Source organism: Mycteria americana, chromosome 2 (assembly GCF_035582795.1).
Source record: "Mycteria americana isolate JAX WOST 10 ecotype Jacksonville Zoo and Gardens chromosome 2, USCA_MyAme_1.0, whole genome shotgun sequence".
NCBI lineage: Eukaryota > Metazoa > Chordata > Aves > Ciconiiformes > Ciconiidae > Mycteria > Mycteria americana.
The window spans coordinates 27,080,695-27,104,976 of NC_134366.1; the positions used below are offsets into that span (position 1 = coordinate 27,080,695).

At 36.3% G+C, this 24,282-nt stretch overlaps 1 protein-coding gene across 3 annotated transcripts in view; it reads left to right on the plus strand.

Moving 5' to 3' along the window:
* VPS50 (VPS50 subunit of EARP/GARPII complex) overlaps positions 1-24,282 on the plus strand; it is a 103,720-nt gene that overhangs the window by 52,610 nt on the left and 26,828 nt on the right. For all 3 annotated transcript variants that reach the window (XM_075492827.1, XM_075492825.1, XM_075492826.1), the window contains 6 exons: positions 70-168; positions 3,540-3,630; positions 5,198-5,374; positions 13,659-13,777; positions 15,291-15,397; positions 23,853-23,974. In XM_075492827.1, coding sequence (XP_075348942.1) covers positions 70-168; positions 3,540-3,630; positions 5,198-5,374; positions 13,659-13,777; positions 15,291-15,397; positions 23,853-23,974 — 715 coding nt within the window. The remainder of the gene's footprint in view (positions 1-69; positions 169-3,539; positions 3,631-5,197; positions 5,375-13,658; positions 13,778-15,290; positions 15,398-23,852; positions 23,975-24,282) is intronic.

Genomic DNA, 24,282 nt, shown 5'->3' on the forward strand with positions numbered 1-24,282 from the left:
TTTATTAATACTGGAACAGCAGTATTAATAAATCAGTAAATATATCTAAACTCTGTTTTATTGTTACAGGCTGATGCAAGTTGGAGAAGAATTTTGTGGCAGTAAGTCTGAAGTTTTGCAAGAATCTATCAGAAAACAAAGTGTTAACTATTTCAAAACATACCACAGGTGAGACTACTGTTTGTGCAGTGGATGAATCTCATAGCATTTATTTTTGCTGGGTTTAACTTTCAATGCTTTCCGAAGGAATTCCACCGCATAATGTTCCTGCATTGAGGTTGACAGATAGTGGAATATGTTTCATGATGAGAATAGGGCTCTGAACCCTGGAGAAGGGGAGAGGGTGGAGAAGCCTTTGCTTCCACTATGGTTGTGGAAAACCCTAGTTCTGCAGCAGGCAAGCCATATAAATATGAAAATCTTTTTATGTAGAATTTCAGTAGTTTTTCAGGTTGCCTCTTAAGCTGTCTCCTGGGAGAATGTGAATGGTGAATGACTCTGAAGTCCATACTTCCTAGCAAAATTGTTACTTTTTCTATGCCATTACATAAAAAGAGCTGATCATGTGTGACTATGAAATGTTTTTTTCAATATGCAATTTTGTCTTATATCAAATGAGATGTTTAGAACTGAGTCCATCCTTTTGAGTCATGTTTTCATATTTTTTTCATTGGCAGTATCTAATTATGTTTCAGTCAACTCTACTATCGTAACTGAGGCCAGTCATGTGCTGTCATGTGCAGACAGTCTCTGGCCTCAGATATGATACATGGCTATGACAGCTTCAAGACTTATCTGTCTGTCTGTTTGTTTGTTTTAATTGTCTTGATTTTCCAAATGTTTTGGTTTGGATGATTGACAACTCTGTCATTCTAGTTATCTAGCATTTATCTTCTTTCTGGGTGTAAAAGGTAGGAAGATATGAGAAGAAATACAGCATTCCTTGCTTTGAGAAACTCTTACTTTCCTAGTCTTGATCTTTTGCCCTCTTGTTGTATGGGAGCTGTCATACAACTAATACATCCAAACCCATTTGGTCTGAGAGTTTCTGCCTAAAATCCATAAAGTATGAAAACTATGACAGGAGAGCATGAGACGGTGTCTAAATTCGGAAGCTGAGAATGTGGTTTGTAATTTCTTCCAGCTTTGGTAGTTTGTACCTAGGATTTCTTTCGGGACATTTGATGAAGACCTCAGTTCCAGTTGTCTGAAAAGCTTGAGCCTTGATCAGATGCATGTTACGTCTTGTCAGGAGATGAGTTGACTAAGATGCCATGCCACCTACCTTTATTTCTTGAAAGCATTTCTGAACATTGAACTGAATTTCGTGAAGTGATTTGGAAACTGAGCTTGCAGCTCTAGGTTCAGAGCAGCTGTTTTGGTCTACCTAACGGTCTTTTACTACACTAACCACGTAATACCTTATTTGGTTAAGTAAATGTCATTTTGACCATTTAAAGGACCTATTTAACAGCTTAGGGTATCAGAGACTAATTTTCTGAATTATCTTTGAGTAAAATAAAGGTTAAGGAACATTGATGGAATATGTATAGAAATAATAATTTTTTTAAATAACTTGTGTTTTTTACTAAGGTAATGTTTTTTGTAATTCTGGTGAAAATAAAAGGAAATACTTACTGATATGACTCAAATTATGTGAACTTTTTAATACTTTTTACATGTTTTATGCTGTGTGGGTATTGTGAAGATTAATTGGCTGATGTTTTCATCCTCAGAAGGAAAAATATAAAAAAACCTCTCTCCCAGCCATATTCCTCAGGTTGATTTATATAAAAGCTTTAAGCATCTTGCCTTTTCAGATCAAGTTAATGTGGCTTTCACTCCCTTTGTGTATTTAATTGGGGGGGGAGGGAGAGGGGAAAGCTAGTGCTTTTAAGGATTCATTAGTACATAAAAGCTACATAGACCTGAAGTGCTCAGAGTCCAGGAGTAATCAGTTCTTTGACTGTATAATTTGACATATGTGGCCTCCTGGGCAATGTGGTGTTTTAGAGAACTGCCAACATAGAGAAAGCATTCAAACTAACTGGTTATGTCATTCAAAAAGTGTAGAAGAGCAATGTAATACTAGAGCATACACGAAGCCTTTTTTATGTAAAAGTTGATTATTTTGAAAAATTAGAATGGGCTTTTGGCAGAGAACATCAGGAAGGCGATTTTTGGAATGCAATTTACTTTTTGTTCTGATACGTTTGTAAAAAGGTGTGTCTGATCTAAAGCTTTTCAGAGAGTGAATGTATCAGACCTTCCACGTGTGCCACTTTCTAGGCTTGTATTCTGATGAAAATGAAGAGCATTTGTTCGAGTGCTTTGTCAGTGCCTTGATTTCAGCTTTGAAATGATACAAAAACTGGTGCTGTGTGGCTTTTAAATGTTTGCTTTCCTCTGACTCTTTCTCCGTAGTCTTCCTCTCAAAGAATTTTAATCTGTAACACTGATTTTCACAGCATCTCTATCTGTTGTTTCTGTTGGCTTTACTGTGAGAAGATCTGCAAGCTACGGGTACTCAGTGCCTTGAAAATAACACTTGAAGTCTGTTTGCATTTAACTGGTGAATTTAAATAGACACAGCAAACTGTGGTCATAATTCAACACATTGCTCATCTCGTTGAGGCAAGAAAATTTTAATTGTAGTGGTGATTATAGTTCGTTATTGAAATAGTGGTATTTCTAGAATATTTTACTGCCTAATTAGAAACTCAGTGCATAATTTACCAACTGCTACTTTTTAAGCAAAACAGTATACCATATATTAAGAAGAAAAAATACAGCAATGTGACCTCAATAAGCTGTCTTTTCCTATATGAGTTCCTGCTTATGTGGCAAAAAGATTTTCTTTATTAAAGGTATTTCTGCTTATGGCTGAACAGAGGCTTTTCTAGTGATTAAAAACTAACAGAAACAATGCAGAGATATAACGGCTTGATTACATTTCCCCAATATGTTTTCTATATTAGTATCAAGGTAAAGTTAAGCTATGAAGAAAAATACAACTTAGGAGATTAATAGCCATTTAACTTTTTTCTTCTCTGAAAAGTTGAGATGTCTGTAGAACATCAGTTCTTTCCACTTCCCTTTGCTACCTGTTGGCTTCAGTGTGTTTGAAAGAAGCATCTATCTTGTGTGGGCTCACAGAAGCTGTTGTACTGCTGATAGAGTGTTTGTATATATTATATTGCTTTCTACAGTTCACATAGAGGAAAAAAGGTCCAGTATTCCTGCATAATCATAGATGTTCCTCTGTACTTTCTAATGGTTTTGACAAAAGAATTTGTTTCCAAATTTTGGAGATTGACATTCTTTGAGAATTTCTCCAGAGGTGTCATAAAACATACAATGTGTTAGTAGCCACAGCTTTTAGGTGGTCTGTCAGTTGAAAGAACGAGTTAAATACCTGTTTTCAAGTGTGACTTTTTATACAGTTTTTTAAGGTGTTTTTCACTGCATAAGTTAAATAATTGTATACTTCCTGATTTACTCTTGCTGCCAATTAAGAGTATTCATTTGTTGTATTTCAGAACCCGTCTTGAAGAATTAAGGATGTTTTTGGAGAACGAGACCTGGGAACTTTGTCCTGTTAAATCAAGCTTTAGTATTCTGCAGCTTCACGTACGTTCTATGAATAACACATACAAATATACTAATGTTTTAATAGCTAGGAGTCCAGGTGTTCTGAGAAGTGGTAAGATCCATGAACTACTGTGCAAATGTTTTTAATAGCTGCTAGAAACCCCTAAATTTCATTTCATGATATTGGAAACTTAAGATTCAAATGCTTTTAAAACAGTACTGTTCCTGTTTTAGGCAAGTAGAACTTTACAGAAGATGCTAGAGTTGTAAGCATCATGTTAGCCTTTATTTTTCATGTTTTAATGTGCTGCTAATATGTCGGTTTTCCATTTCTGAATTATTTATCTGAGAGTAAGGTGCTAAAAGATGAGTGTCTAAAAGTAGTCATATGAGCGCTCACTAGCTTGTACCAATTTTGGCATCTGTTTCTGGAAACATAGGTTATACTGGCTCATTTGGAAAGGAAAAAAAAAAAGTTAATTCTTCTGTGGTGAAGTCCATCTGAAAGCAAGTAATTGATGTGCTCACCTCCTGTCCTAAAGTGGGTTTTGTGAAGTTTAGCACGTGTTGGGTGAATTTCACCTGTTTTGCCAAATGAAACGTGAGTGCCTGTGATTAAAGCTATCACTAAAGTGCAAAAATGGATATAGCTGAGCAATCTGAAGCAAAAGATAATTTTGCAGCTTCTGTACAGTTAACTGTAAAAGTAAGCAAGAGGCTACTGGTGCAGTAATAGCACGGCGGGGAAAGGAAGGAGGACTCTCAGTAACATCCAGTAGCAAAAGAAATAATATTTTTAATAGAGAAATGGGATTATAAATCCATACATACTGCTCAAGGGACTGGAGCAGCAGAAAATGGTAGAAAGTAACTGATTCATTTAGACAAACAGAAATCTAGCATTCCAGTCCTTTTAGCTGCATACATTTTGATCTTTAAACCTTTAAATAAATGATAATGTACATTTTGGCATTTATGAAGATCAATAGCTAGAGTTTAATCGATAAAAATGATGCCAACTGAGATAAGTCAAGGTTTTTAGAAAAAGAAGTCTAAAATCATACCTTATGTGGCCTACTTAGTCCATATATTTGCAAAAATCTGCACTCACTCAGTCGACAGAAACTTAAGGTGCAGTGGGTTTAGAAAGTAATAGATTTTGAAAAGAACTTTTTAAAAATAAAATATTAAGAAAAAAACTTCAACTTTAGTAAGTTACTAGGTAACTTGTGTAAAGAAAACTACATTGTTGGATATAATTTAGATCTTGTTTTATCTCCTAATTTCTGTGAAATAAAAAACCCACTTAGTTTTCACCTAGTTTTAGACAGCGAATACTTTCAGAATGCAGGAGATCTATTGTATGTCATAGCCAAAGACTGCTAAAATTAGAAAGATGAGCAGCGTAAGATTGCCAATTTCAAGGTCAACTTGAGCCAGCATGAAAAGCATGTTTAAATAAGCCGCAAGCTTTGGCTGAAAGTTTTCATGTCAGGTTAATTGTCCACAAGTTTGCTGTTATGCTCTGTTTTTATGGAACTGGAGTCATAATAATTCTGAAACTGCCTTGTTGGTGATTAAAATCCTACTTTATTTCTATTAATAGGAATTTAAGTTCATGGAGCAGTCACGTTCCCCATCTGTGTCACCTAGTAAGCAGCCTGCTTCAGCAATTTCAACAACAGTAACGTTATTTGAGCAGTACTGTAATGGAGGAAACCCATTTGAAATTCAGGCCGACAGCAAAGATGATGAGACAGAAGACGTGTTAGCTTCCAATGGGGTATGGAGTGTTTCAGGGGGGAAAAAAAGAAAAGAAAAGAAAATCTTGCTTTCAGTAAATGATGATTTATTTTGTGTATCAATGGCAAAATGTCTTAGTACAAGGATGAGTTAACTGCAGTATTGTGTAAAATCTCAAGCCACTTTACTCCTTTAATTAGGTAGGTTGCTTTGCTTTTAACAGTGCCAGAAAGCCAGGCATCCTGTTTAAAGTTCAGTTTGTTTTGCAGTGGATCAATATTTTTTTTCCACTGAAGTCAAGTATTCCTGAAGGCTAGCAAGACATGTTCCACCTAAATTAGTATTTTTCCAGGGGTTTAAGTTAGCTTTCTTTGTGAAAGTAATTTTGTCATTTTAGGACTGGCTTTCTGACTTCTTAGGAAAGACTCATTGTGGGTTGCTCCTTCTGTTGTGATTGTTCACACCTACTTGATTTGCCATGGATTATCTGATGTTTGTTAGGCACTTTTTAATTGTAATTTAAATGCTCAGGACACTCGCTTTACAGTGGAATCTACTATAAAACTGAACAATAACTTTGTGTATTTTTTTCAGAATTTTGACAAAATCTAGCAGTGATCAAATATGTTTTAATGTAAAACTTTATACCATTCTCCTAAATGCTACATTAGCATATTTTTGTAAAAGCTTTTGCTGTTGTTTATCCCTTTGATGAATAACGTTTTCTTGGGCTTTTTTGTGATAAGGTTGGGTTTACTTTTTTTGTTTAAGGTTAGTTAATCCAGCCGTCACACTAATGGCTTTCTGGTTTTCAGCTTCATCTTTCTTGCTTTCCCTGTGGAACTTCAGTTGCAAAGCAGCTTGATCTCACACACCTGAGTGTGATGCTGCAGTGTCTTCTCTTCTGTGGGTGATGCTGCAGTCTCTTTCCTACTGTGTCACTTGAAGAGAATACAGCTGATTGGCATAAAATGTTGTTGCATTGTGCTTAAAGGAAGCTGTTGGAGGGCCAGTTTTCTGGTAGTAGTTGTTTCCCTGTCAAGTAACACAGCAGAACATATGTCCTGCCTCTTCATATCAGTAAACTGAGAAGAGTTGCATGGTTATCACTGTTAGACTTATACGTAGACTCCAAAGGAGCATGTTAAGCGAAGATGAATGCGCTGCAGGGCATGCAGAAAACTGCAGAATTCCATGGTACTTTGTAGAAACCCACTCTGAAACAGAGCCTTTGGGGAATCTGGGCAGCCATTTGGTAGATATTTGCTAAAATAATCCTTAGTGACATAAGGATTAGTGATGATATCAACAGTACTTTTGAGGTTTTCAAAATGAAAGCTCCCTCTACTGAAGAGTTCATTTCAGACTTTTGTGTATGTTTGTGAGTAGTTTTGCTTTTTAGAAGATTTTTCTGAAGAAAAAGGACTAGAAAGTTAACTTAACTTTGGGTTTTTTGGTTTGTTTTTTCCCCAAGACAGCTTTCTTCTGAAGGTTTGACTCCGTAACGAATGTATAGAGCCATCATGACCTGCACTGTGAGTGCAGAAATACATCTCAAATATCGCAGGATATTTTTTGCCACCATTTGCATGTAGAATAATTAGGAAGGTATGAAATTATTTTCCAAAGATGATATTAACTGGAGCTACTGAGACTGGATAACATCTTAAGAACAAAAAAGAATAATTATTGGAATGTGATTTCAATCTCCTATGACTCCTTGCAGGTCGCTGCTAGCAAACTAGTGCATACACTGTCCCCATAGTGTTGTGCAGTGACTTGAAAGCAGAATACTTATACTTGTAGAAGGCTAGAATTGTCCTCATTTCTTGACTGTGGATATGTTGAGGAATTTTTCTTTCTATCTGCACACTTGTATGAGATATGAAAACTTTGCACACAAGTTAGAACAGGGCTGCTTTGTTCTTTCCAGTTTTAACATTTTACCCTTCAGAATCTGTTTCTCCTAGCTCAAGTAAAATTTAAATGACATCGACTTCTTCTGCACTAACCTTTTGCTTCTATAATCATGGAATCATTTGATGAAAAAAATTAGGTAGCAAATGCTGATGAACATATTAGAGATACTGTTTTGTTGGCTTTTGCCAGCCTGAAGCGTCATACTGCTGCCAAGCAGACTGCTATCAGTAGTACCCTCTTCTGTCTTCAGTTGTATATTATTTTTTTCCCCTTTTCTCCAATGATGAACCTATTTGGAGAAGTAATAAAGCTTAAAAGCAAAAAAAAAAAAGGCTTTAGCTTCCTATACAAATACAGTGCTTCAGTACAAACTCTGCATGATAGTGATAGTTACATGGGAATTGTCATATTATGCGAGACCAGTGGTGGTTCTCTTACAGCATCCTGCTTCTGGTAGTGGTTAGCACAGACACTGTGGGCTCGTGAGAGGTAATCGGTCCTAGGAGTCTTACTGGAACATTTTGTAACCTGCATGAGTTACAAAACGTAAATGTGTGGGATGGTTTTCTTCTATTTGTTCCAGAATTCTCTAGAGAAAAAGGCAAAGAAGCCACCCCCGCCCCAGAACCACGTTCTTATTGTAATGGAGTAATATCATTATGCAAGTTATCTGTTATCTCTGTTGCCTTATTACCACAGGGAGTCAATGAATTTGACCATCTAATCATCCTGGGTAAAAATGGCTTTTTATTTTGAATTTGTCTCTAGCCATTGGAAAAAGTCTCTGTATGCAGATGTTACTGTTTTCATACTGGTTGTTCACTGCTTATTTTTTGAAGGTGTGTGAGGCTCAGTCCCTGCCAGAGCTGAAGCTACTTAAGACAGTAAGCATTAGTTAGTTAGTAAAAGATCGCTCATGCTCTGCACATAGGTGCTGCTATCGCTGCAAGCACCGTGGCGGAGATGGGGTTCTAGTAAATCACTGTCAGGACGCTGTATGCCTTCTCTGGTGGGGCTGAGAGTGGCTGCCTCAACGGTTCAGCAGTGGCAGGCTGTGTGAAACTTACTTTGTGAAACAGGCTAGAGGGAGTCGTGATCCCATGAATTACCGGTAGGCTGATGGGTTACACGTGTAGCAAAGTCCATGTTGTGGTTTCCCTGTCTTTAATTTTGAACAGTGTTCCATTTGGTAGGCTTGCACATTGTCAGGGACTTTCAAGGCTGGCTGCACTGTCCTATTTTTCAAAGCTGTGTGCCAATTTAGTGTTCTTTATTAGTGAAACCTTAATATATTTTAAATTGATAAAATCTGATTTTGTGCCTGTTGAAGAACTATAATGAATTTTGGCTTTCCTTTGATACCAGAGGGACAGAATGTTCTGTGTGGAAAAAGTAAAATACCAATGATATGATTTATTATGCATTTTTCTTGTGAAATATAGGTTAGATACACAGTCATTCATATTAGAAAACAGGGTTTTTCTAACCTTAAATGTAGTGGTATTTGGAGAACTTGGGAATAGTGTATAGAACTAATGTTTTTTTTAAACTAAGATGTTAAGTTTCAGTTTGTTCACTGTAATTTAAAATTGATTATGGAGGATGATGCTTTTGATTTTTCTTCCCTCCTTGTGGAAATCAGTTGTGGTGAATACTTCCTTTGTTTGATGTGTTTCTAGCAACGCTGTATATAAACAGGTTTATTCCATATGATAACTTGAGCTTAAGGCATTGGAAAATGAGAACTAACTGCTTTTAATATGGAAATATGTTAAATAAATCTGAAGAATCATACTGAGAGTGCAGATGAAGGTGTTCAACAATACTAAGGAGGCACTTACTTCCTTTTCATCAGTGTATTTGGCTGTTAACTCAGTCACTGGAAGGATAAAATCCTTTCCAAAATCTTTGTGAGCCAGGGAAGTATTATGCATATTTACATAGAGAATTGAGGCACAGGGTAGGTTAATTAACTGGTCAGTAGTTGTACAGGACATTTAACCTGGCTGGTATTAGAACCAAGGTTTCTTGTGACCCAAGTGAGTATACCCTCCAGGTGACCATCCTACCTTCCCTTTTCACATTTTTCATCTCCTCTGCCCATTACCGGCTGTTCCAAAGTGCTGACATGTAGAAAGAACTCTTACTTAAAAAAAAAAAAAAAAAAGTTATACCTATTCAGTTATCCTTTACATAGAAACAGAAATAACTTGCTTAGGTAATGTGAGATAAATTTTTTTACAAAGGTTTTACGTTTCAGTTTCTTGACTGACCAGTTAAGGTGGAGGCACATTTTAGCACTTAAAATTGAAATTATTTTGGATGGAGGTTGCAAAATTTTGTTTCCAGAGGATGCAGACATGTTTCCAGATATTTCAAGAAATGGCATGACAAGGACATAAGCAACTGATTTATTTGTCAAATGATCTGTAGGATGGTAAGAACTGTCAGGATTTCTTTTGAGAATTTTAAAGTCTTTTTAACTGCTTAGTTGTTGCAGTTCTGGACAACTGAAAACGGGCCTCAGCTCTGTATCTTGAGCTTCAGTGAGATGCTTTATGTCCCTTTTCTGTAGCTCCCTAAAATATCTTTGTTGTGATACAGTTAACTTACAGTTTCGTAACACTCTTCAACTTGATGAATCTTACCACTGTCCTATGGGTTTGTTTGGGCTGATTGCATAAACACTTGTGAACTGATGATTGCTACAAGATATCTGAATTCCTTTTAGCACTTTAAAATTTTACTGCAGACTGTGCATATTCAAAATGGATTTATAAGGTCTCTTCAGGTTGAGGTCACTATTTAATATTTGAGAGTTACTTTCTGCCTACTTTAAAATGCATATATTTTTATCTCATTAAATAACTTTTCCAGCTCATTCATAGCATTAGGTTGAGGAGACTTAAAGTATTTTTCCATGTAAAGAAAAATTTTCTTAAAATTCTCTTAATTTATGATGTTAAGACAGTTAATGTGTCAACTGTCCGATTCATATATCAATATGAATTGTAGTTAACAATTTGTAGTCTATTTATCATTTTACTATCACTGGATTTTAATTGAATCAGCATGTCATTTATTATATATTAATGCATGATAAGTGGTGGTAGTTCTCCATGCTAATGTTCCACCCAAGTTAGTTAAACTATGACTCTCGTTGTCCTTAATCAAGTCTGAACTCAGCTCATTTTTGAAATAAACTGAGCTGCTTTCATTATAGCTTTCCTTTTTCTGAAATGTTCATGAGGCAGAAGTTTTGTCTGTGAATACTGATGGTCAGAACATTTCTTCTTAGTCTGTGTCTCATACTACATTCTTTTTTCTATCTGAGCTGGTTTTGCTTTGAATTTGTTTGTACTGTGGGCTTCCTGCTTTTATAATATACTGCTTTCATAGTGCTAGGCTTTAAAAACCTCCATAGCTTGGGGCTGAGGCCAAGAGTTGCCATGCATCACTGAAAAAAATGTATTTCTTAGTGCATTTTGGATGATTGAGAGACTGGCATTACCTTAGTGTGTGTATCTTGATTTTCTGCTCTGGAGAGTGGTCGTATCCTTTAAAACCCTGCCATTTCTTAAGGATCCTGGAACCAGAATGTCTTTGTCATGTGTGTCATTATTGACTCCTTGGATAAAATGGCTTCAGAGCAGTGTACGCGTTAAAAAGAAAAGTATTGTGGTGTCTTGTCCTGGTTTTGGCTGGGATAGAGTTAATTTTCTTCCTAGTAGCTGGTATAGTGCTGTGCTTTGGATTTCAGTATGAGAATAATACTGATAGCACGCAGATGTTTTGGCTGTCGCTAAGCGGTGTTTACATTGGTCAAGGACTTTTTTTTTCCTCCTTCAGCTCCCCATGCTCTGCCAGGTGCCCGAGAAGCTGGGAGGGGGCACAGCCAGGACAGTTGATCCAAACTGACCAAAGGGCTATTCCATACCATATGGTGTCATGCCCAGTATATAAACTGGGGGAGTTGGCCGGGGGGTAGGGATCACTGCTCGGGGACTGGCTGGGCGTTGGTTGGCGGGTGGTGAGCAGTTGTATCTTTTTTTTTTTTTTTTTTTTAAATTATTATTATTATTATCATTCCCCCCCCCCCTTTTTTTCCCTCCCTTGGGTTTTGTTCCTTTCTCTCTCTCTCTCTCTCTCGTTGTTTTCCTTCTCATTATAATTAATTATTATTATTACTATTATTTTGTTCCAATTATTAAACTGTTCTTATCTCAGCCCACGAGTTTTCTTACTTTTGCTCTTCCGATTCTCTCCCCCATCCCACGCCGGGGGGGGGGGGGGGGGGGGGGGAGTGAGCGAGCGGTTGCGTGGTGCTTAGCTGCCGGCTGGGGCTAAACCATGACATATCTCTTCAAGTGCCAGTGCATTCTGGAGCCTGATGGGTATGCTTAATGCTGTGATAGTTCTGTAGCTATTCAGAAAAAGAGAGTTATATCACAGGGCATCAAGTATTTGTTTTCCTTTAATCCTCTCTGGGTTAAGAAATTCACCTTGTGAAAAAATTTATTTCATTATTTGTGAAGTGTCTAAAGCACCTATACTACAGAGCAACCTAGAACACTGGAAAAAGAAATTGACGTTAAAAACTGTTTTTAATTAGAGTGAAAAAAGATTGCAAACTTCAGGTGTTTTTTTAAAAATAAACATCCCAACTGTACACTTCTAATATGTGTGTGTGGCTTCATAATTATAAAAAGCATTTATTATCTGTGTTTGTGAATAGTATTTCTCCATATAACTCATACTCTAGCAATAATGATACATGTCTACCATAGAAACCCTATTTTGTATTATATATGGTGTAGCCTGTGTTGCTCATTTTTTCCAGACATCACTTGTTAGGCTTGAACCTTCCATCCTTGAATTGAAAATAATTCTCTTGCAATCTTTGAAATGCAATTGAACAATTGAACAGAGTGAAACAGTTTCAAAAAATTAAAAATGCAGCTAAGTGATTGGAGGCAGTAGTTGTCTGTAACAACTTAAGCTTCTCATTTTTCAAAAGATGCAGTTAACATCAAATGTTGTTCCTCAGTATAAGAAGGCACGTCTCAAGGCAGGTGTACGTGGTTAATTTATCTATGCGTTCACATTTTTCATAGGGTTATTCTGGAATAATTTGTGGCATTTGTGACAAATGAAGCAAATGGTGCATGAGGCTTTCTTCCATCAAAGAGGAATTGTTTCACCGATAATTAGATAAATATTTCAAATATCAGGATCTTGTGCCTTTAACTAGATAAAGGATGGTGTATGTTTCAAAACAAAACCAAGAACCAAGACACACAAATAAATCCAAGCATGCCCCAAACACCTAATGAAGTTTTCTGAGAAAGCAAGAGGAAAAAGAAAAGAAAAGGCTTTTAATCTAGCCCCCACTGATTTACTCCACTGATAGTGTTGAGTTATATCATTTGAGTGTTTCTTAGAATAATATAGTGTGCTGTGGTTTTGGGTTTTGTTGTAGTTTTTATTTTCCGCTATGAGGAAAGGTATATCAATTTGGGTTGCAGAATCCTGTTCCTTGCTTGCTCTGCAATTTTTGTTTGTTCCATGTACAGTGCAAAGTTTATATGTACAGAGCATACAGATATGTATAGAAAGCTACTCTTCTTGCTGTGATGTAGGCAGAACAGCATACAGTTAAAGAAAATAAGTGCAGAAAAATTAGTGAGAAAAAAAATTACATGGTAATAGTAGCCATGAGAAATACTTATATTTTTGTAGTAGCATTTGACTGCTTATTGTTTTCTTGAAATGTTTGTGCTTAGTCAAAATTGCATTGGTGTCTAACAGATGAAGTGGTTGAAGGACTCTCTAGTAGAAATGTCTTTTGGAGTGTACTAAAATCAATTTTACAAACAACTGCAAGTTGGTTTTTTGGTGTTGTTTTTTTAAATAAATGTGGACAATATAAATAAGTATTTTTGTGAAGCAATAGTTTAGTCCTTCTTGCACTAATAAATAAGAATTTTGTGGTGCCAGGTTTTTTTGGTTTATTGCCACCGTATGGATACATTTTGAGGTTTTATTACTGTTTTTTCAGATTGTAAAGCAAATAATAAAAGCTCGGATACATGGGTACTTGATACAGCAACAAGAAAGCAAAAAAAAATTATCAGTAGCTGGGAGAAATAGGATGATACAAATATTTACTCTTAATCAACATTTGAGAATAGAAGTTTGTTTAGAAATGCACTTATGAATGGCTTTGTGTAATTTGCCTGCTGCATTTTTAATGAACATTGTCAGCAGCCTTTCAACCAGCAAAGTTATTTGTATCCTGATTGAGGTAAAAGCCAAGAATTGAGCAAAATGCTATGTTAAATGAGTGACAATATTATAAGGAAAATAATGGCAGTCATTTATTCTTTTTTTTTTTTTTTAATCAGTATGAATCAGATGAACAAGAAAAAAGTGCATATCAAGAGTATGATAGTGACAGTGATGTTCCTGAAGAGTTGAAAAGAGATTATGTGGATGAGCAAACAGGAGATGCCCCTGTGAAAAGGTAAGTAGGCTGTGTGAGTCTTTGGTCTCATTTACATGCTTTTCATCTCAGTACTCTAATTAGTTCTTTTTCTGTTTAATCTATACTCTACGAGAATGGAATAGTAATCGAATAATCTTTATGCTACCTGCACAGTTAGAAAGGCTCAGCATTTAGATCTCTGGAAGGGGGAGGAACGTTAAACTTTTCATTATTATTGCAGAAAGAAACTCTGGAAAGCAAGATTTTGAAGGAGAATAAAGGCTCTCTGAAGCAGGTAGTGGAAAAATTATTAGCAAGCATTAGATGTTAACTGAAGGTTCTTCTACAGCTGCTGTTGTGCATACGTATAATTTCTGTTGTGTCAAAAGCAGTTGTTTGCAGACAAATGGCTTGAGGCTTGGGCTTCTGCTTTTGCAGAACAAAAGTAAACTTTTACAGATTAAAAAAAAAATTAAATTCTTCCGAAGCTTGAAGGCAGTCATTTGGAATTTTAAATTCTCTTTTTCTTTAAGAATACACACACACACACATATATATATACATGAATATGCATATTATATTTTGATGAATATATATTTTATTTATTTATTTATTTATTCTTATAAACAAAAGCCAACTCTGTAGCCTTTAAAAGGATCTGAAATACAAATTTCTGTCTAGGACGCTGTACTACTTAGTTGTCCATTCAGACTTTGTGAAGCAGGCTAACATTATTTGTATGTAGAGGGTTGCAGGAGAACTAGAAAGCCATCACTTGGGTTAAAGCAGAGGAATGTTTTTCTACAAAATAACTCTTTAGGATAAAATATTGTTAACATGATTTCATAAGATACATCACATAAACTACTGCATTTCAAAGAGGTGATGGAGGTATTGATAAAAAATTACTGGAACAAACCACAGTCACTGTCCATAGCTTTGTGCTATGAAATTGAAGCATTCTGAATTTTTGGAAGAATATAATTTTGAGGTATGACAACTGGCAGAAGGTTTCTCTTACGGAATCATAGAATATCTTGAGTTGGAAGGGATCCATAAGGATCATTGAGTCCAACTCCCTGCTTCTCGCAGGATTACAATTTATGAAAAATTTAATGTCTTTTTAGTTTCATCTTCCTCAAAATTGTTTCCATTTCCAGATAGTAATTTTCAGCTGTAGCTTACTAGTCTGCCCTGTTTTGTTCTGACTTACGTTGTTTTCATTTTCTTCATAAACTATGAACTTGAGTCAAGAGTGGTTAAAATGATTGCTGAGGTCAGGCAGAGGCCTGCAGAACTCAAGCCTTGGACTACAACTCAGAAACTCCTTTCTCTAGCACAATTTTATGTAAATTAGGCCAGGCTTCTCTCTTTAAATGTTAAAATCCTAACCCAGTTATGCTTTGGCATAAATAAAATACTGCTCTGGAAGACATACTGTCATGTGAAAGAAGGGGGGAAGAAGGATTTCTTTTGTACTAACTTTTATTTGTATGTCCTTGAATATAATAGGCAGTCACATTCAGTGTATTTTCTTTTGTTTTCTTTACAGTATTTCTCGAGAAACTCTGAGAAGCAGAAAGAGATCAGATTATAACCTCAATAAAGTGAATGCACCTATCCTAACAAACACTACGCTGAATGTAATAAGGCTTGTTGGTACGTAGAACAATTGTAATTTTTTATATGTCTTTTTTTATTTTAATGCAAACCTATGGATTATAGCAAATATGTTAAATGAATTCTAAGGCTTTTAAAAATATACCTAGTTAGGCTCTATTTCCGTCTTTGAAAATGTTAATAAAATAGAAATAAAGCACTAAACCAAAATATTTTTAATTAAATAGCCAAATTTGGTTATATCTTGTGAATTATTTTTATTTTGAAAATTAATCTGCATGCATATATTGATTTTAACCAGTAATGGTGGATTATTTGTCTAAAATATTGAATGTGTAAAAACAGTGGAGATAGAAAGGAAATAGATTATGTTTTATGTTGCTAATGTGTCTTGGTGGATTAAATGCTTCATTTTAAGGTAGTATAGTTACAAAAGTAAGAATGTAAAGATTGGGGGGGTTTTGCCCTTTCATTACTCAGATTATCACACCCAGAATAACTATTTTTACTACATGGTAGACAACTAGAAGAAAAGTGCCCTCACATACTGGTTATTTCAGTAATTGGAATGCATCCTAGTAATTCCCTGGGAGTTAGAGGGAATCTCTATCCTCGGAGGTGATCAAGCTGCAACTGGACAAGCCCCTGAGCAACCTCATCTCCTTAGACCTGCTCTGAGAAGGAGGTTGCACTAGATGACCTTTGGAGGTCCTTTCTAGGCAAAAGTTTTTGATGAAAACGCTCCCCTCCAGTTCTAGGTGTAATGGGATTGATTTTTTGCGATTGTGACTTGCATTTGATTATCTAGATAATTGTATGATAGCAATTTATTGCTACTGACTTTCATTTTATTTATAGAGAATGGGAAGTAACTACCTAAATTTATCAGGTTAGGCAGAAGAGAGAGGAATTCTGTACATGTTACGTTAATGAAGTTTGTCTTCAGTGTTTATGTGCTTGGAAATGATTGTAGTACTTCAGAATAAGCTGTTTTAAAAAGAGACTACTCCAACAGCTGGTTAGTACCTTTTGCTGTCTTAGAGGGCAGCATATAAATCAGAAATAAATTTTCTAAACCTTTTTTGCAGTTTTTTTCCTCTTGGAGCGTCTACAATATAGACCTGAAATAAGAATTGAGATTATTCTGTCATAACTTTTCTGGTATTGATCTGTGAGTTAGGTTGGAGAGATTTGTTTGCTACCTTCTAGCATAAGGTTTTGCTCTAAGAAAAGTTAGGATTGAATCTACAAGTCACCATGGCACTTTCATGCAAACCACTCTGTCTTCCCCCAGCCTCTGCCCCTACCCTAACACCATGTAAGAGTAGGTGGAGCTGTAGTTCTAGTTTTCCAATTTTACATAAGGAGTCTTTATATTTGTGGATTCTGGCCATAACCCCAAACTTAAACATTATTTGCAAAGCTCGCATATATGCTTTTTCCCCCTTCTGGAATTACACTTAATTTTCAATATTTCTTCTGTTGGGGGTGTTTTATATTGTTTCTGTAATGACTGATAGTAGTGTTATTTGGAGCGTGGAATTCTAAAGGGACCTCCTGCAGCCCCTGCTACAGGAAGGCATGTCATTTAGCCTGTAAACATGCTTGTTTTGAGCTCCAGCTTAAGAATACATGTTTTGTTCCCACCGCTCTATCTAATAGGAATTCTATTTCAGAAACCTTATCAACTTCATGGTTAAAACAAAAAAAAATTATCCACTTATTTTCTGCCCACTTGATCTTATGCCAAAATAAACTTTTAGGTTTAACAGGTTGTCTTGTTCTTTGCATACTGCCCTGCTGTTTTTCCAGAAAGCGATCCTGTTTCTTCTCAGTCTTTGATTTGCTAAACTAAACGTGCCAAGCTTTTTTGTATCTTCTGTATTTCTCCGCAAGAAGCTTAAGTCCCCTACTTTCTTATCAGTTCTTTTTCTGCTCTTGTTATAGACTTACCAAAATCATGTGCAATACTTTGCATGAGATCTCACTGCATTGCGTCACTGTTGTATCGCAGCATCCTGGTCACAAGTTGCCTTCCTTTTGCACTTCTTTGTATTTCTCACAGCTTCCTTGTACTGGCGGTTCAGTCCATCTGTAATGAGCTTGTATAGCCAGCAGGTCCTTCACTTTCCCAGTTTTTTCCAGGGGATGAGCTTCTAGTTTATAGTAGAAAGATGCATGTTTTTAATTAATTGGTCCCCAAATACATGGCTTTACATTTTGTACTACTGAATTTCATCCAATTTTTATTACAGCAGTCATCAAGGTCCTCCAGTTCCTCCTGTACATTATGTCAATCCTTTTCTGTTTTGATGGTACCTCCTTATTTTTTCCATTATCACACTCTTATTTTTGTGCCAGAGTCATTAATGAAAATATTAAAGAGGCCAGTTGCTGGGATCTCCACTAGTAGCTTTTCCAGATACCTCCCTTTTCAACACACTCCATTCTGTCTTCTCTTTTATTAAACCCTTACTCATTTAAAAAACTCTAGCTTCACTTGTTTACTGTGTAACATTGTTAAATTAATACTTTGACTAAATCTTAATTTTGCCTCCATCTTTCTGCTTCAGTCACTTCCATACTTTCTTCAAAACTTGAAGTCCTGCATCCTACAAATTAAAGCAGTGGATCAATAGTTGCTTGGATGACTATTTTCCCTCTTCTTGAATGTGTTTTTATTTGCTGTTTTTCAGTCGTAGCAGTACAGCCCATGCCTTGACTGCTTATTGCACATACAGGTTATTACACTGATTACCAGACTAGTGATTTCATGGCCATTTTTTATTATGTCCTGATTCCTTTGCTCCTGTAGCTTGACTATTTTAAGATCTTTTCCAGCTCATTCTCAGTGCGGCTGATAGTGGCCAGTTCGGTTCTATTAGTCACCCTGTTCCCCTTGTCCTCATTTTACTCACTGTCAGTGTCATTGTCCCCAATAAAAACCAAGGCAAGCTATTCATTCTTGCTTTTGGGGTGTCTTGTTTGTCTACAATTTCTGTCCTGTCACGTCCCTCTGGTTTGGTTTGCTTTTGTTAGTCTTCTGTAGTTGGAAAACTCCTGATTTTTACCATCTTTGGAAAATTTAGTTTTGGAAAGACTTTTGGCACTTCTGGGTCTTAATGTAACTTTCTGAGTGAATAGGTCTGGTTTTCCCCTTTGTCCTTGTCCTAGTCATTCTTCCCTTCTAGTTTCTTTGCAGTTTCTCATGTTTCTAATATACAACAACCCCACCTCACTTTCACCTTAATTTGTATCTTTTTTGAGGAATACCTACCATTTGATATTGTTGCCGTGAGGAGCCAAAATCAGGACTCAATAGTTGGGATGACTATTAAGCAGGTATTCTTTATTGCAGCACTGGGCAACGCTGGGGATCGCTCCGCCACAAGCGCTCCGCCAGGTTAGCACAACACATCAGTTCATATACAGAAATACCATACATATTCATCAGATTTCCTGAAAAGGGCAGTTTTATGGTGATGAGTTACCGGAATTCATTTACATAGTCCAAGCATGCGCAGTAAAATTAGGGTTAGGGTCTTTTCACCCTCCCGGTGGTCTTCTATAGTCTTCCTCACATTGTCCGCTAGTTGAACTTTGGACTTCCTTTGTCCATATATAGTCATTGAGTTAGCTCATCAGTCCTTCGGCCTCGGAATATTACAAGGAGGTCGATTTAAACTAGTTCTTTGGTGCTTATCTTCGGCAGAAAGTCCTGAGTTCCTGTTATCGGTGATTTAATTAGGAAGCCTAACGAGCTTGCTCAAGGCCTGTTTAGTTCTATCAGGTAAGAAGTTACAGGAAATGTCCTATCATCAACTCTGCACAGCAGATAAGTAAAACTGTCTTTGCAGGGGAAGAGAACAAAAGAGAACAAGGATGCAAGTGAAACTAAGAAAATGCAAGTCTCTGTACCACAGTAAGGTCTCAGTCAGGGACTGTCAGGGATTTAACACTTTCAGTATCATAAATGAATCAGGTTTTTTTGCACCTTGTTTCTGTTAGACGTAAACTGCATTTTACACCTCTGCCACAGAAGTTGAAAATGCCTTCATCTTTTGTCATGGCTTTTGGCCTTAACATACAGATATTTCATTCACTTCTTCCAGGCAGCATCCCCAGGGACATCAGACACATTTCTTTAACTAAGGGTTAATGGCTACAGAAACAAGAAACAAATAAGATACCACTATTTAGCCAGACTATCTGATTTATTAGTTTTTCTTCCCTTCTTGTCTCCCTTCTTATCTCTTGAAACATCCCTATAAAACGTGAAGATAAACACGTTGTTGCCAGGCAGATTTGGCTAGGCGTGATACTAGGTTGTGGGAGATCCAGGTTTGATCCAGTCCCCTGGATTATCTCCCTGCAGACAGGAATGCCATGGACCGTGCCTGTCTTTTAACAGCAGTCTCTGCTAATGCCATGAAAGGCTCAAGTCTGTCTTGCACTGTCTCAGATTTTTGGCTTGGAAAATGCCATGGTACTTAACACTAATTCCAAGGAGTATAACTAAAATGGTTGTCTAGGATCCCTTCATTATCAGTGGAGAACTGTAGTTAACTCCAGAAGATGGTAGAGTTTGGCTGTCCTGGATGTCTTTGCCTGCATGTCATCACATAGATATCTTAGCACTTTTCTTCTGGAGCTGCTTGCCCTCTGCACAGGAGATCTAGGCAACTGGTATGGGCTAAGGGTCTAGTTTCTAGATAAAGTTGGACAAAGTGAATTGCATATGCAAGACCAGAGATGTGGCACCTCAAAAAACAAGCAGGAGCCTAACGTAGTACAGGGGACACTCTAGATATCTCCTATCTACGGAAAGCCTGTACTCTTTTAAAGTTCCATTCCTCACAAATAAGGCTCTATTTTAAGAGATGTTTGTTTTGGTAGCAGTAATGTGAGTACTTAAGCAGTTTTTGTCCTTGCTACATTTTGTCACTGATATTCCTGCCTCCTGTATGTTGCATCAGCATGACTTTTGGCAGATCTAGATCAGCTCCCTGACCTTAGTTAAAAACAAATCATAAAGGAAACTAGGTTTAAAAAGGGAAGTCTGGAGTGAGATGAAGATGCAAATTTAAATTGCCCAATCAAGTAACAGAAATTGTTGCCTCACTTTTTAGGAAGGGATGTTACGCAAGTAGTAGTACTCACTGAATGGGTATAACAGTACTCATAACCCATTTTGAACTATTTCTGGGTGTTGTATGCTTTATATGGAGGCTGGATGAATAAAACAAAGTGTAGCTTAATATATATAAACTACATAAATGAGTTGCTATATATAACTGAAGTGAGAGCTGCTATAACGTTGTTTAATTTGAATTTCAAGTGAATGGTTCAATTTATCTGGTTTTCCCTCAAGTTTATAAGCCAGGTAATTATTTCTATGTTTCCATTATAAAGTAACCATTACATTAATTTACAAGATTAATTTTTTCCTATCAAGCCATTGCGTGTTGACCTAAAATGTAAAGGAAGAATTAACCTGTGTTAAATCTGTAGGGAATATTTTGACCTAGGTTCTATACATCAACAAGAATAATTAATGACTATGCCATTGTGTATATTGCTTGGGTGACTTCTTATTTTAATTAATATCATTCTGACTTAAGAAATACCCATTAAACTATTGCTTAGGTTGGGTTTTTTTAATGCCTTTTTTTGCCTCATTTTTGCTTTTGTTGTGAATGATTTTGGGGAAGAAACTCTTAGTTTTTTCTTGGTTTAAAACCCATTAACTTTTAAGGAAATAATAATGGTGATGACTAATCTCACAGCAGAAATCTTGTAGCTGAAGTAAGGGATTGGTCACATAGCATAGAACCTCATGGGACTGAAAAAAAATGCAAATCATACAGTCTTTCAAAATTATATAATTACAATGGGCTTTTCACTTTTTCCTTCAAAGTGGCATTTTAGCTCCTAATGTATGTCATAGGAAGCTGCGTATTTGGAATTGTGAGGCTCCCTAGGAAATTATTTTACTAATGACCATAGATATACTAAACCTCGGACATGTATTATTCAGGAGGTTGTGTATTTATTTACCGTTTTGGTTTTAGTGATCAGTTTTATATAGATTAGTCTGATAGAGAGTACTCTCTACTTACTGTCTTTAAGGACAAAAGAAGTGTTGGAAATAATACTTCAAAAGAAACGTGTCAAATATTCAGCAGTTTCAGCTACTAACGGAGAGCCTCTGGAAAGTCAAGCTATTTTGAGTTGTTGAAACTCTAAGCAGTGTTTTCAAGTATTTCTGGAAGTTTCTAGCACGGCATGGGTTTGGGCTGTTAGTGCTGTTTGGAAATGTTCTCATACACCCCTTTTCACCCAAAATAGGAACTTTAGTGCAACTAGGTAACAATGTATAGAAGTTAAAAGTTGGCATCCTGTTAGAGCAACTAGGAGGAAATGTTCTTGGAACACTTGTTGTGTCAAGATGCTGAGTGATGTAGTAATAGAGAAATGTTCTTGGCATCAGAAGATCTTTATAGGGACAATACTTGGGCAGTGTATAGTGTATAGCCCCTTGGAAAAGCATAAGATACTGCCTGAGAGATTACCTTGAATATTTATGCTAACTGCACAGATATTTGGAAATCTAACTGTCCAGAATGTGACACATCACCCTTATATAGTGTATGGATTGCAGGCAAGTTTAAAAATGTGTTTATCACAGAGTAAGTGGAAAAAATCAGCCTGTGGCAATACATAATATTCAGATAGCACATATGGAGGTGACAGCTGCTTTGATCAGGGTACCATCCTTTCCCAAACATCTCAAAATTTCCACGTTGGTCTGTGCTAGAATTAGCTGCATTTGGTTTTCCGTTTTGGAAGACAAATAGAATTTTTCAAGTCTGCTTTTCAGTTTGCTCATAATGCTGTAGATCAAAACATTGATAATTAAGCATAGAATTAACAATTGGGCTAAACTGCCAAATATTAAGTATTGCAACCTGTGTCAAATCTCCAAAAATAACAAAATATATGCTTGTGTGTGTTAGCGAATTGGGACACAGATGCATAGTATTCAAGCAGGAAGTCTAAGCTAGATAGAAACCTGGGAAGTAGCAATGTCAGGTTATTGCTTGATTCTTACCGTACTGCTATATCATCTTACCATGTATGTAGCTGTATCATGTATTTGTCAAATTAATGTTATCTTTACTGACCTACACAAGTAATTGCTTAAAAACATTGAAATAACTCCCCCTGATACTAACAGCTAATTTTGTTTCTTTGTTACTCAGTTTCTCTGCATAAAACAATATTTTCTGTATTGATTAGTAAATTACTTTGCTGGGCACAGCATTAACTTGAAAAACAGTGGTGCAAACTACAGGAAAAAGAAATTATTTTAGCACCCTCATGTAATTTTTTCCAACCTCTCACATCAAAACATGTCTGGAATATGACAATTTGTTAAATTATCTGCTATATCCTACATGCTGGGTGGACTGCATTTACATTTTGGTTCAAAAATTGCTGTCTGTTACTGTAATAACCCAAAGCTTATTATATATTCTTTGTGTTTTTAAGATGCTAATAGGGCAAGCAGTATGTAATTTTTGAGCTAGCCAGCAGGAAATGTAAGGTATCTGCAATGTTGGGGTTTTCATTAAGTATGCTTCTTGTATGACTCTTGTATGAAAAGAGCCATGCCCTATGCTGGAAAACAAAATAACTAAAAACTATAGGCTCTGCGAACTAGACCTGTAGGGAAAAATTTCTTTCTGAGTCCAAACCCTATGATCAGCTTGACTCAGCTAACATATAGATGAATGTCCTGAGTTTTTTTTTTTAATTTTTTTAAATTTTATTTTCCCAAGTCAAATGCGTAACAAGAGAACAGGAAGGAAGGGAAGGAATTATTATTCTCCCTGGATGTGCCAGAGTCCCAGCATCCTCCTTTTCTGTCAGTCTATCCCTCTAGAAACATTTCAAACATACATCTTAAAACTATTTGTGTTTCTTACCCAAGGATAAAAAGGAAGGAGAGCAGGAAATGCTATGTTGCTAATGTGAAACACATTATTCCTAGAACTGTTGGATGAAATCCAATCTTGGGCATATCATTTTTGTACTGTGCCTTTATATTGCTTGAAAAATACCTGTATGTGCATATATAAACACACACTAATGTATAAAATCTTCAGTGGCTCTATATATCGTTTGCTAGAGACTACTTTAGGGGATTATTATTTTTTGGCTAAATGAAGCTGAAACTTGTAGAGGATCCAGAAAGTTGTGTATTTTGAATTTGGTACCAGAAGGCCAAGAATGTTTCAAGATATTTTGGTATGGATTGACATCCACATTTGGAGAAGTCTTGAGGCATTCGTCGTGTCTTAGTCATATTTAGCTTTGTTTTTAAACATCCCAATCTCTAAAATATTACTAAGTTGTTCTTAATCAATATTCAAGGTGCTGTCTTTATAGCACTTATGCTGAGGAAACTGATCTTCTGTATTTAATTTTTAAGGGAAATATATGCAGATGATGAATATTCTGAAACCAATTGCATTTGATGTGATCCACTTCATGTCCCAGCTCTTCGATTACTATCTGTATGCAGTCTATACGTTTTTTGGCCGAAATGACACGGTAGGTAGAAACATTATTCATTTCCAAGTATCACTGTACACACAGAATGAGAATACAGAGGAGATCTCTCTACTTAAAATACTACCTAATATGTAATCCCCAGAAAAATGAGTGGCAACAGAATGGATTTGAATGCAGGAGTAAGAAAAGGCTGATTAGTTCAGCAGTAAGGGGAATAAGCACTGGGAGCATCATTATCACTGGGACATGAATCCTATTATGTTTTGAATAGATTCTGTACTCTTTTTCCAGCAGTATTCTGAAAGGGAGGAAAGATAACATGAAGTACCTAAAAGTAGTGGCAGAAA